Genomic DNA, 14,137 nt, shown 5'->3' with positions numbered 1-14,137 from the left:
ACCAGTTTTTGTTTGGCTTTTCCATTTTTTTTTCCTTAAATATCCTGTCATTGTCCTTTTTATTTACTAACAACACTGCCATGTTTATGAGCTACTGAGACATCGATCCAGCAACTGAATCACTGAATTATTTATTATTTTATTATTTACATGAAACTTATACATCAAAGATGAAGCATCACGGTCCAGCTTAAGACTTTTAATGGCAGCTGCCTGATTAATAACTCTTGCTCATGGTTTGAACTGCAAAGTTTGTCAGGTATTTGTTACACATTATTTTTAAAAAACAGGCTCTTTGTGTAACCCTTAAAAATACCTGCAAGGGACAAAAAAAATGCAATAAAATCAAAGTGATAAAACTTCTCAGGTGATCTATATTTCACTGTCTCAGTATTTATTTCTATATTTTCATATATTTCTATATTTTCATATATTTTTGTGTCTTTATACATAGTAGTAACATGTAAAAATGAAATAATTAGTGTATGTTTTTATGCTTATATATATATGTGCATTTTATATATTTGTGTATATTTTAGATATATCTTTACAAACTAAAATTAGCACTCCACATTTAATTAACTCTACTCACCTGAGTTCCTTTGGATCAAACACCAATTTCACATCATTGACAATTGCTGGCAAGTATTTCAGTGCTGCACCCTAAAAAAAAACACCAAAAAAACCAAATTAACAAAATTAAAGAGTTTAAAGGTGATGCAAAGATTGCAAGAAGAGAATTGCCCATGAGGAGGTGGCTTTGGTTTTACCATTTTCTGTGACACCTGAGCTGAAACTCAGCGAAAATTAAACTTTCCAACTGATTTAAAATAAGACAGAGGCATGAAATGTTCATAAACTGGGGAAACCTAGACCAAAATTGGAGATTTATAAGCTCCTTCCAACATTTTACAGAAACGTCTTGATTCCTCTAATCCCTTTATCCCCATCTTGTGTTGAGCACTTTCTCATCCTCCTCCTCAGCCATGCTGGAGTTGTTTGGGTTTAATTTTCACTCCACTGCTTAAAAATTAAACAAAAAGCCTAATTAGCATTTTTTCCCTGCAGTAAATTCTTGGTAGCCACTCATGAAACCCTGGCTCTTCCCAATTCCCCTTGAACTCGGAGCTGCCACTGCACAGCACATGAAAGAGCTTGGAAGATACAAACAGATGTTTAATATTTTAACTGTTTGTAGGATTTTTACTCATTTTATCTTTTTCTTAGCAACAATTCATAGGTATTGCATGCACTGAGCACCAGACTAGGGAAAAACCTCAAGAGTAATTGAAATATAAACCAGAACAGCCAGACTTGTCTGTCTTACCTGTGTTTGTTCGAGTAAACCAAATTGTTTGATAACAGGTGTATTTTTGCCTGAGAATAGGCAAGGTTGGATGGGATATTGGGAATTGTTCCCTGGGAGGGTGAGAAGGGGATGGGATGGGATTCCCAGAGCAGCTGTGGCTGCCCCTGGATCCCTGGCAGTGCCCAAGGCCAGGTTGGAGCACCTGGGACAGTGGGAGGTGTCCCTGCCATGGCACTGGGTGAATTTTCAGATCTTTCCAACCCAAACCCCTCTGCGATGTGAGAACTTATTGTAATTTACACCCCCCAGCATGGACACACATTTCCCATCCCAGGTGGTTTCTGCAGGCAGAGGAGCCACAGGAGGAGAACAGGCTTGAGGAGCCAACACAAACCCAACTCCTTTCTTTCCCAAGAGCTCCCCTTTCCTACACAACCCCTGTCATTCCACACCCAACCCCAGAGCTCTCAAAAGTAACACACCAATGCTTTGGTGACACCCAAGGAGAACCTCAAGAGGCCACCAAGGCTGAGACCCTCCCCCAAAGGGAACCCCCAGCCTGTCCCTGGGCTGGATGCAGTTTCAGAGCACCCAATTCTCAGTCACAACCCGCTGAGGCTGCCAAGCTGGACCATCAACCATCCCACACCTGCTGGAAGGACTCCTGAGCTGGAACCCTGGAATTCTGCAAAGGGAGCAGTGAGGGATGAGGGCTCTACGACCAGTCAGGAACCACAGGCAGCAATGGGGGTTTATTTGCTGATCAGTCACATGCACAGAGCCATAAATGTTTAGTAACACATCTTAAAAAGGAGCTTGCATTTTATATCTTGAATTAAAATTTCACACCGAGCGTTAAAATTAACACTTGAATGGCTCTCGTGAACTACTGTGGGGTAAAACTATTTACAACAGCCATTTACAGCTTGGAGCTGCAACAATTAGCAGTAACTGACGGTCTACTTTATGGACAAACCAATTAAAGTTTAATTCTGGAGATTTAAAGAAGATTGTGGAAGTATATTTCCCAATTCCCCACCTCAGCTGGCTCCATTATGTGACAGGATGATCAGACCACGAGGCTGTGCAGCCCCGTGATTAAATCTGTATTTGTCCAGGCCAAAGGGCTACTAAAATAATTTTTATTGGTATTAAATCATGTAGAAGGGCAGCTCTTGCTGTAGATCTTACTCTGCTCAAGCTGCAGCTGAAGGAGATTTTGTGTGAGCAGCAGCTCCATTGCAATGCTGGTTATTCCCAGGACACTGCAATGCATAAATGAGGAATATGAAATGCAGCAGATAAAAAAAAACCCTGCTCTTGTCTTTCCATATAAGATCAGGAAAAAAATAAGCATCTGGCTGGAGGGGGTTTTCTCCCATTTAAAGAAATTAAATCAATTACTTTTCACTCTCGATCAGCACTGGACAAAGGTTCCAATTCCCCATTTCCACAAGAAGCACACAGCAAACGAAGCCCAAAATCTTAATTCCATGGTTACACAGAGATGCCTTAACCACTGAAAACTCCAACCAGCATTAAAAAAACAGAGTAGAGAGGAGCCTCAGTGTTCATTCCAATATTTTTCTGCAGTAATTTCCCTGTGATCACACGAGCAGCACACCCAAAGCTGGCAAGATCAGTCTCACACACGCACTCAATAATTACACACAGTTTCAAGCTGGGCTGCAATAAAAATCTGACTGTCCCAAGGGGCTTCCCTCTTTGTGCAAAACCAGTGACAAATTATTGCCACCCTTACCAAGTCACAAAATCAGTCATTTCCAGTACTACAAAGCACACAAATAAAGCAGCAAAGGGGAAGGATGAAAAGGAGTGAAAGCAGCAATGAGCCAGTGTGTGGCATAAATAATGGATATATTCCCCGAGTTGGATTTCCTCGTACATTCACTGTTCTGTTGGCTGTGGGGTTTTATTGGGATTTTGTTTTTTTGCCCAGGCTGTGATTCACATGGCTCAGCATGACATCAGCAAGGCCATGGCAGCCTGCAGCCAACTCAGAGATGCTGTGGCTCATCCTCCACACCCCAGCCACACAAACACACATTAATTTCCCCTCCATGAACACCACAGCTGTGTGTAAAACAAATTATTCCACAGAAAGTATGGGAAGAACCATGAGCTGACACTCCCTCTGAGCAGGAGCTGCCAGGAGAAGCCATGGAGCTGCTCAGAGCCTCAAGGATTCCTTTAAAAACTGTGAAAAAAGGTAATTAACTGGGCCAAGAAACACAACTCACTGAGTGAAAATACGCAGGGCCAGAAAAGCCAAAGCTCTGCCTTAAATGGAATAAATGAAACAATAATTGATGGGCACAGCTCTCTGCACAGCCAATGCAGGGGATGGCAATTCCCAGGATTTATCTTTCCATGGACTAACTGCAGCTCATTCCCTAAATCATCCCAAGCTGCTCTCTGTCCGGAGCAGGACCCTTTGAGAAATTTCAGATAAATTCACTGATGGGCTCCTAATGACCTCACAGCTAATTGTGCTCTCCTAAAGCCTCCACAAGTGGCAGCCAAATCGCCTCGGTGTGGGAGAAACAAATGCAGTGCTGGTATCAAAAGATCATTTGAGTGCAAAAACCCTTCAGATGTGGTAAAAAAGCCAGAATAAGTAAGATCAGGTGCAATGGAATTATTTCCAACAGTGATCTCTGTGAACATCAATTAATTGAACAGCTAATTGTGTTCTCCTGACCTTGTCCAGAGCTGACAGGGAAGTCACATTTGTGTGGAAGGAACCAAGTCAGTGATGGTATCAAAAGATCATATAAGGTGAAAAAATCCCTTCAAAAAGGGCAGAATAAATAAGATGAGGAGCAATGGAATTGTTCTTTCTATCAGTGTCTCCTCTGCACATCAATGATAAGTCCCCTGCACTGCCCACCCTGCTCTTTTCTCACTGACAGCTCATTTCCAGACAGGAAATGAACCAAAAATGGGAAAAGAATGGGATCTACCATGAGGAAAATTAGCACATTGCCCAGATCTAAAAGGTCAAAGAGTTTCCATGGCTAAAAGTTTATCATCTGAATTATTTATCCTGATTCTCCGAAAGGAATTTTTCTTGCAGTTTTTTGCTGTGTGGGTAAAACCTCAAAAACGTCACTTTGACACTTGCATATTTAAATAAGGGTAAGCTTCATTTATTTATTGGGACAGAATGTGGCCCAACGTCTAAAACAACCAGGAGGAGCTGCTTTCCATGGAAATTTCTGGTGTTTTTAATTTCTTCACAAAATGATGAGAGGACAAGTAAAAGCCTTTTCTTTGTCTCATCAGGCAAATAAAAACACATTAAAACAAGACAGGGAAACCTTGCTAAGTACTTTAAAGTATTTCTAATATAATTGTTGATAACAGAAAAATGAGTTTTACTCATTTGGTTTTGTTTGTTACACAGTTGAGAATATGGCGAGATCTGTTAATACAAAAGTGAAATCACCTTTGTGATAAATACAGTAGGTCACTGGTGAGTAAAAAGCAAGCAGGACAGAAAAAGAACCTTGTAACAATGGAAAATTATCCCTTTCTTGGGTTTATAAATGGAATGACAAAAATAAGTGCCACAAAAGCTTCTCAGCAGTGGCTGTTCAAATAAAAACTAACTTAAGGTTGTCATTAGATTGACCAAATGACATTTGCAAAGTATTAAACAAAACGTATTCTGAGCAGAACACCACAGCTTTTTTCTCTGGGGTTTAAGTTCAGCTCTTTGTAGTCCATAAAAGCAAAAAAAAAAAATCTTAATTTAAAACTGTCATTTTCCAAAGCCATTTGTTTCCATCAGCACACCTCACCTCTAAATTAAGCACAAAAACCCTGTGCCAAATACATGATATTCTTCTGAACTCTTTTCTTTGACAAAGCAATAAATTTGTTTCACCTGACTCCATTTGAGGACATTATTTTAATGTTAATTTTCATCTTTTGTGCCATTCAACAAAGCACTTCCCTTCCACCCCAGCACTATCTTGGTTGCCATTCCATTAAACTCATCCAAACCAGTCAGCAGCTGCATCAAACAATATCCAGGAACACCTAAATTCAATATTTGAGATTAGCCCCAGCCTAGAGCATTTATTCAGCCCACAAACTGAAGCAGTTTTTATCCCAGTTGCAAAGCAGCACCTCTGGCACTAAATTCAGTGTAAAATGCCCCATTTCAGGCTAAAACACAGCCCAAATTCAGGCTAAAAACCAGCCCAAATTCAGGCTAAAAACCAGCCCAAATTCAGGCTAAAAACCAGCCCAAATTCAGGTCAAAAATCCAGCCCAACTTCAGGCTAAAAATCAGCCCAATTCAGGCTAAAACCAGCCCACAGCACAATCACAAATAAATATATTTGGAGATTCTTCCCACACGGGTTCTAAGAGACACAAAACCTCAGCCCAAAGTTGCATTTTGTTACTCAGCTCATCTGAAATTATGTTTATGAAGAATTCCAGCTGTTGGAAAAGCCCTGCAGATTAACACAGTTTTCTCCTCAGGCACTTTATATTTCCCTGCCTTCATTTAAATACTTTTCTGTGGCTTTAGCAATAAATGTTGAATATTAAAGTACAGACTGGACACTGAGAAATGTGTTAGAAGTGAGCAGAATTCTTAAGAACCCACAGGCACGGGAGAATTCACATCAAAAAATGATCTCATCTTCCACCCCAGCTCTCTGTGGCCTCACACAGGATAATTTTACACACATAAAGTGCTCAAACCTCCTTAATTCAGATTATTCAGAGCTCCCAGCCATCCTGAACAAAAGCAGAACAGCAAATATCAGAGGGGCCCTGATGGTTTTGGTTTTTTTTTTTTTGTTTTAAGGTTGGGATTGAAAGTGTTGGAGATGATATTTTGTGTTTAGACTTGGATGTTTATTATTTTTATTTACATTATAGTTTTACAAGTAATGAGTTCTACAGCATTCTATTAACAAGCTACAAAGTGCCTAACTCTTTCTCTGTAAGGTTTTTAAGGTTAAACTATCTAATTAAGAAATGACACTTAAATTATTTTCACTTTTAACCCAAAAACTGATCCCTTGTGCCCAGCAATGCAGACTTTTCTGCTTAATTACAAAATACCACCCAAACACGTGGAGAAGAAGGACCAACCTCCACCCTGCTTTATATATATTACTATATTCTAAAATCTTAAACCCTAAGTTTTCCACCCTGTGATATTACACACCTCTATTCAAACCCCACACTCATAATCTCAATTATTAATCAATTTTGGAAGCTTCTCCATGGCCTCAGGTCAATGCAGTGTTCTCTCAGGGGTCAGGTCCTGTCAGCACAAAAAATCTGAAATTTTCAGTATCCAGGGTTCCAAAATCTTCCCTTCTAGTCTGAATTATGAACATTGTTTTGACAGTTTTGTTAAATTTTTGTTGAATATATTGAAGTAGATAAGGTATTATGTTTTGTTATTTAAATATTCATTTTTAGTTGATTTATGGGTAGGATTGTCTTATTTAAGTTAAATAATGCAGTAATAAAGTATGAATATGCTATTTCATTTGGGGTTTTTTGTTTTTTTTTTTTAATTTAAGGTGAGGGGTTTTTTTTTTCATTTTTTCTTAATTTCGTTTTGGGATAAGTTAAATGCAATTAAAATTTTCATGAAATTTGAATTTTTTTTTTTTCAAATATGAAATATTGATATTCACAAATTCAAATATGAAATTTTGAATGGTAATCTGATTTATGGTTTTGCTAAGAAGGTCTTGTTATATTAATCTTGATAAATATTATATTTAATAATAATAACTAATAATAAGTATTAATAAATATTAGTAATTTATTATTATTATTATTATTATTATTATTATTATATTGGAATAAAACCTTAAAGTTTATATATTTTTAATGGGTGAAATATTTTAAGTTCAGGTTAGAATTTTTGTGTAATTTACGTTTGCTGAGAAGGTTCCAGCTGCCCCCACTGCAGGAGGAGTTTCTGTGCCTGCCAAGAGCTGCAGGAATCCCTGACTAAGGAACATCTGCAATTTGGAGCCATCACTCCCAGGCCCCAGCTGAGCTCACCCTTCAGCAGGAGAAGGTTAAGGAAATAATTATCATGCACCAATTAGCAGAAAGGAGGAACAAACCCAGGAAGGCTCAGCACACTTGTAACCATTAAAAATGCACGCACCCACCAAATGCTGCTCACCTTCCTGCAGCAGGTTTAACCCTCAAAGTGCTGCCTGGAAACCAAAGTGGAACCTCCCCTTCCCAAGCTACTCCTGCACTCAGATGAGAGGGGAATGGTCTTGTCTCCACTGAAAAAAAAAAAATCCAAAAAATCCACACCAAAAAATCCCCAAAATTTTATTTAATTTACTTTAAAAACCCCAACTACTGCATTGTTTTGAATATTGTACATTTTAGCGGTTCACCTTTCCAAATTCAAACCCACAGGACTGATTATAACCTGGGGTGAAAGTGAGTTTTAGTTGTTCTTGCACCTCAACATTTTAATTCCAATGTGTTTGAGCATATAAAAGGCAAAAGAAATGAGGTGTAAGCACCAGCAGAGTGATAGCAAAGCTCTGCTCAAACCACATCCCAAGATCAAATGGAATTTTACCTATTTATTGCAAAAATCCACAGCTCAAGTAGTACCAGACAATTGAGCAACAACATTTTAATGTCATATATAAATATATATATAAACCCTATAAATTCTCCCCTACCTATGATTTTTTGAACATCCATAATTCTAAAAGATACAAATTCCAAGCCTCTTTTTGTGCTCTACAGCCTTCAAACCTTGTACAATTCTGAGTTTTCTTTTAAAGAAACTTTTTTTTCCCCATGCATGCACCAAAAGCCTTGAAAAATTCAAATTAAAAAAAAAATTAAAAGCAAAATATTAAACAACTACAGTCAAACAGCTTCCACAAGGACATAAATATTTGAATAGATAAAGAGGAATTCTTGCTAAGAACACAAGACTGCAGTCTTTCATTCTGTGTCAGCTTGAAGGCTACTCCTCCAGCAGATAGGAAAAAAAATCCAGAATATGCAGCCCAAAAAGTTGGGAACATCTCTGAGGAAATTTCCAGTGGCAGTTCTGCTCCACGGCGATGAACTGTACAGGAAAATTCCAGTTTTTGCCAGGAGAAATGGGAGCAGTGGGATGGGTGAAAGAAGCATCTGCCTTGTCTAATGTACAGCACCTTGATTTTCTGTGTAGGTCTTTGCAACTTCTTATCTCTCCAAACACACTTATTTTGTCTACACTTATTTAGCTCCCCCAATATTTATAAAAAATCACTGAAAAAAAAAAAGCCTGAAATTGCTACACTGCAAGATCTGCTGATCTTCTGCACAACACAGGGAGCTGGGGACTTATCTGTTTAAAATCACTGATTTTCCACAAAACTTCAGCAAAGTATCCAACAGCACCAGAATTCCAGACTGCTTTGGGAGGGACTCAAAGATCTTTTTCCACCCCTGCCATGGCAGAGACACCTCCCACTGTCCCAGGTGCTCCCAGGCCAATGTCCAGCCTGGCCTTGGGCACTGCCAGGGATGGAGATGCCAGAGCTGCCCTGGGAATTCCATCCCAGCCCCTGCCCACCCTGCCAGGGAACAATTCCTAATTCCCAATATCCCATCTAAATCTACCCACTGTCAGTTTAAAGCCATTCCCTGTGTCCTGTGAGACAGAGTAAAGATCCATTCTGAATTAGGTGAAGTGTCTAAGAGAGGTGAGAAGTCTGTGAGGCCAAAGCTGAAGGAAAAACTCGCATGCCGAGACAGCAAGGAGACAGAGAAAGAAAAACAGAAAAGACCACAAGGTCGATTTGCCCCCCCGACTTAGAAATTCCTTTGATAAAGAAGAACTGGTGCTAAATGTCACAATGAATGAATATGTATGAACTTATTGTGAAACTGTATGCATATGCATTTGGAAGGGGGATAAAAGAAGACCCGAGGTCTTCAGAGGCACGCATGCCTTGTGGGGGGACTTGCGTCCAGCGGCGTCGTAAAATAAACATACCGGGCTTTACAACTTTTATAAAGTTGTGAGGTTTCTTCTTTTCTCCGCAAAACACCTGTCCCTCCATCCCTGTCCCCAGTCCCTCTCCAGCTCTCCTGGAGCCCCTTCAGGCCCTGCAGGAGCTCTGAGCTCATCCTGGAGCTGCTCCTGCCCAGGTGAGCCCCCCAGGTGTCCCAGGCTGGCTCCAGGGGAGGGATGCTCCAGCCCTTGGAGCAGCTCCTTGCCCCAGAACCCCTCCCTGTGCCCAGCCCTGGTCCCCAGCAGTGCCCCCAGCAGTCCCAGCTGTGGTTTCTGCCCTCTCTCCCTCAGAGGCTGCCCCCAGCACATCCCTGCACCTGAGCTCAGGCCCAGGCTGCCCCCACAACCCCCTGGAACAAACTTCAGAAAGGATAAAAAATCATTTTAATTCCTTTCAAGTGCCCTCCTAAGGCTGTCAGCACTGCCTGCCCTCGTACAAACCCAGAGCACAGATCGGGGTTTCACTGGGAAGGTGCAGCACTCCCAACCCTCTGCTCCCCTTTGATCCCTTCCCGGGGTTTGGAACCTGCACAGCCCCAGTGCTGCTCCAAGGCTCTGTGACAGCAGGTGACAGCAAGGTGACAGCCCTGCCACCCCAACACCCTGCCCCAATGGTTCCAAGGTGTCCTGCCCAAAGTGCCAGCCCCATGCAGGGATTCCTTCACTCCTCCTGACAGCAGTGTCCCCACCCCACAGCACAGGGGTCAGCCCCAGCTCTGGCAGGTGCAGCTGATGCTCCTCTCCCCCAGCAGAGATGGAGATGCTCAACAAGATCTCTAATGTCACCCCACAGTGTCACTGGCACCTCCTGCAGCTCTGCAGGCAGGGTGCACCGAACCCACACTCACTCTCTCCAAAAAAACTCAAACATCTATCCACCCATTCAATAGTTTTGCTCTCTGTGACAGAGGCACACACTTCTGTCAGGCAGGGTGCACAGAATCCACACTCACTCTGAAAACCCCCACATTTATCCACCAAATCAAGAGTCTTGTCCTCAAACAGAGGCACACATTTCTGCCAGGCAGGATGCACAGAATCCCCACATTTATCCACCCATTCAATAGTTTTGTTCTCAGACACAAGCACACATTTCTGCCTGACAAGATGCACAGAACTCACTCTCTGCAAACCCCCACATTTATCCCCCAATTCAATACTTTTGTTCTCAGACACAAGCACACGTTTCTGCCTGGTGCTCACACTGCACAGCTCCAGTGGATACCTGAACATCATAAAAGCAATTTCACAAGCTGCAAAAAGCCAATAGTAGCAATGATGTGTTCTGAGAGCTCAGGAATTAGAGTCCAGAGGAGATGAAAGCAATAAATAATGAATGAAAGCTTGTCAAGGCTTCTGCAAGGCATCCTCAAGCACACTGAACCCGCCCTGCCCATCCCTCAGAGCTTCATCTGCCACCCCACACACACAGGAGTGCAGAGCTCTGAATCTGCTGGTGGGATCTCTCCAGTCCTTGCCAGGCAGTTTTCCTTCCTGCATCTCAGGTGAACACAACCAAATCAATTTTTAGCTTTTTTCCCTTTTTTCTCCCCCACCTAGGTATAAATTGTTAAAGAAAAAATCTCATGTTCATCTGCCTTCCTGCAGCAGGCCCTGCAAGGGAGGCTCAGGAAAAGAAATTTCCCATTCCACTCCTGTAATCTGCAAAGTCCCTGTTTGTAAAAGCCCAGAGAGCACACTCTGAGCTACCTGCCCATTTCCATTCAGGACAGATGTTTTGGCAATGAAATGAAAATACAGCTTTCCTGAAACGTGTAATATCCCCACTTTGTTATCAGATGATCCAGTCTTGGCCTCTCTGCCTAAAATATTCCTCCTCAGCTGCTTTATGCCCACCATCTCCTTTTGCTGTGTGTGCTCAGCATGGCATCAGGAGCCCCAGAGCTCAGCCACAAAGGACTGGGAGCTTTAATCACGACTTTCCCTGCTCCAGGAACTTCTCCCACTGGCACAGGGATTTCCCACTGTCTGTCTTGGCAATCACCTGGGCAGGAAGAGCCCAGCTGTCCCAAATCCCACCCCAAACCCCAGCCCCTTGATCCTCTCTCCACTGATTCAGCAGGGCTGGGTCAGGGCTTTCACCTTTTTTTATAAACTCTGGTTGGAAGCACGAGGAGAAGTTCAAGGTGCAGCTGATCAAACACACATTTAGGGCAATCTCTGCAGCTTTCCATGATGAAAAAGATCCACTAACTTCTGCATCCAGCCTCCTCTGGATACTAAAATCTGCCAGTCCTACAATTCAGAGCTTTGGCTCTTTGAAATCAGCACCATTTGAGGGCACAGACCCCTTTCCCAACTGTATGAGCCAATGTTCCCAAAAGCAGATTTATAGGGACACAAGGAAAGCTCTAAGGGATGAAAGGCGGAGCTTCCAGCCTCTCTCACTAATTTTCTTCTTTAAAATATGTACTAGGACTTAAGATCCTATATTAAAGATCCTGAACAGCCTCAGATATAAATAAGTATCTTAAAATTTGAGGATCTACACTGTCAGCAGTGTATCTTAAGTATAATGTCTTAAAAACACCTTCACTTTAAGGTTATACAAGTTTAAAAAGCCAAATACCACTGAACCCAAATTAAGTTCTCTTTTTAAAATAAAAGTGAGGGTTTTGAAGCAATTAAAGGTTGGACTCAATCATCTTAGATGACTCCTCCAACTTAGATAATTCTAGAATTCTATAAATTTACTTGTTCAAAGAAAGTTCTTTACACAGTCACAAACCCTTCAGCAGAAGCACCAAGAATTAACCTTGACTGAAGCAAAAGCAGCTTTTAAAGCACAAATAAGCAAATATTTCACTGCTTTGTTGTGGCTGAGGATGCAAGACTGGAGATGTGGAAAGCACAAACCTTCACTATGACAGTCTGGTCAGAGTTGCTGCTCATCATCTCATTGATGGACTTGAAGAGCTGCAGCAGAGACTCCCTGAAGTCTGCTTCTCCTTTGTTTTCATACAGCCTGAAAAACAATTAGTTTTCATCAGCACAAACCACAATGCAAATACTGTTTAAAAAAAAATCTGTTTTTTTTTTAACAAACAGATAACAAATGGCCACTTTCTGTCTTACATCTTCTCAAGACTTTTTACAATTTTCTTCAATGAATCAAGAGCTTTCTTACAGGGAAAAAAAAAAAAAAAAAAAAAAAAAAAAACACACCAAAACCAACAAAAGACAGACTGGCCAGGCTGGGCCAGCAGGAAGAAGAGATTTAGAGATTTTTCTTGTGAAATGCCACATGCAGCAGGGCTGCTCCAGTCTCTGGTGAATCCCCCTTGCAGATGTTGCCAGGACCCTTGTGCTGATGAAGCCACAAAACAGACAGCCAACTTGCCAGCAATCATTAAAATCTACCAGTGGCACAAGGTGAGTGACCTTAAACTCTGAGAAAGAAAAGAAAGGGGAAAGGGGGGAAAAGGGAAAGGGGGGAAAAGGGAAAGGAGGAAAAAGGGAAAGGGGAGGAGACACTCATTGACCCTTTTTGCTAAGAAGATAGATTTTTCCCTGTGGGGAGGAAGCACTGAGGTTAAATGGTGTTTCAGCACTAATTTCAGGCTCAGTTTGCCATGGAGTCAGCACAGCTGACAGAGCAGTGACTCAGCCCCAGCTCAGCTGCAGAGCAAGGTCCCTGTGCTCCCAGGCAGGTTCCTCACAGCTGAGCTGCACACTGGGATCCCCCTCTCCCTCTCCCTGATGCTTTCAGGGGGATGGAAACTGCACAGAGGCACCTGAGCAACACCAGAGGCCAAAAAACACAGCCAAGGTGAAGAACTTGAGCCACTGCTACAATGAGTGCTCCTGGAATTCTCTGCAGTGGTTTAAATGCAGAACCTGCCTGCTCCAGGTGTAGGATGGCACAATCCTCCCTGGAGAACCAGGGGGACACCACCACTGGCTCCACATCATCCCTGAAAACCTCCCCTCCTTGGGCAGCACGTGGGACTCACCCACACCAGGGCTGGTCAGACTTAACATGGCCCAAAAAATGGATCCAGATTGAATCTGAACAGGGAGAGTTACAAACACCACATGGACTGCCAGGGCTTGGGGCACCCTGGGACAGTGGGAGGTGTCCCTGCCCATGGCAGGGCTGGGATGGGATGGGTTCATGGTCCCTTTCTGTCACCATGACATTTTCTGAAAAACCCTCTGTGCCCAGGATTTTCTCCTGGGAAGCTGAGAAGCCTCAGAGAGGAATGAAAATAATAATTATTTTATTGCTGCTTTGGAATGTGGCTTGGACATTGTTTACCAACAGATGAATGTTTGATTGGTTCCATGTGAATTGCGCTGAATTAATGACCAATCACAGCCAGCTGTGTCAGACTCTGAGTCAGTCATGGATTTTTATTATTCATTCTTGTTATGCCTTCTGATGTCTCCTCTCTCTTTCTTTAGTATAGTTTTAGTATAGCATAATATATAATAATATATAATATATGCTAGACTATACTATAGTCTAATATATAATATATAACACATATAATAAAATAATAAATCAGCCTTCTGAGAACAAGGAGTCAGATTCTCATCTCTCACCTCACCTCACCCTGGGGACCTCACAAACACCACACCTTCCCACCCAAGCCATCCCATGACTCCTTCCCCCCCAGTTAAACCCCACCTTCACCCAGTCAGCTCTGGTGGAACAAGAGCCTCACCCAGCAACAACAACTGGGCTCCAAAGCCCTCCCTGGTTCCCCTGGCCCTGATGCCCACAAACACCTGGCACCAACACCCACTGCAGCAGC

General features: G+C 42.2%; 1 protein-coding gene across 4 annotated transcripts in view; it reads right to left on the bottom strand.

Moving 5' to 3' along the window:
* DOCK1 (dedicator of cytokinesis 1) overlaps positions 1–14,137 on the bottom strand; it is a 278,248-nt gene that overhangs the window by 198,345 nt on the left and 65,766 nt on the right. For all 4 annotated transcript variants that reach the window (XM_058810726.1, XM_058810728.1, XM_058810727.1 and 1 more), the window contains exons 23-24: positions 12,237–12,345; positions 593–663 (exon numbers count right to left, since the gene is read on the bottom strand). In XM_058810726.1, the coding sequence (XP_058666709.1) occupies positions 593–663; positions 12,237–12,345 (180 nt within the window). The remainder of the gene's footprint in view (positions 1–592; positions 664–12,236; positions 12,346–14,137) is intronic.

The sequence above is a fragment of the Ammospiza caudacuta genome, chromosome 9 (genome assembly GCF_027887145.1).
Source record: "Ammospiza caudacuta isolate bAmmCau1 chromosome 9, bAmmCau1.pri, whole genome shotgun sequence".
NCBI lineage: Eukaryota > Metazoa > Chordata > Aves > Passeriformes > Passerellidae > Ammospiza > Ammospiza caudacuta.
The sequence above is the reverse complement of the archived record's forward strand: the minus strand, read 5'-3'. Positions and strand labels throughout refer to the sequence as shown.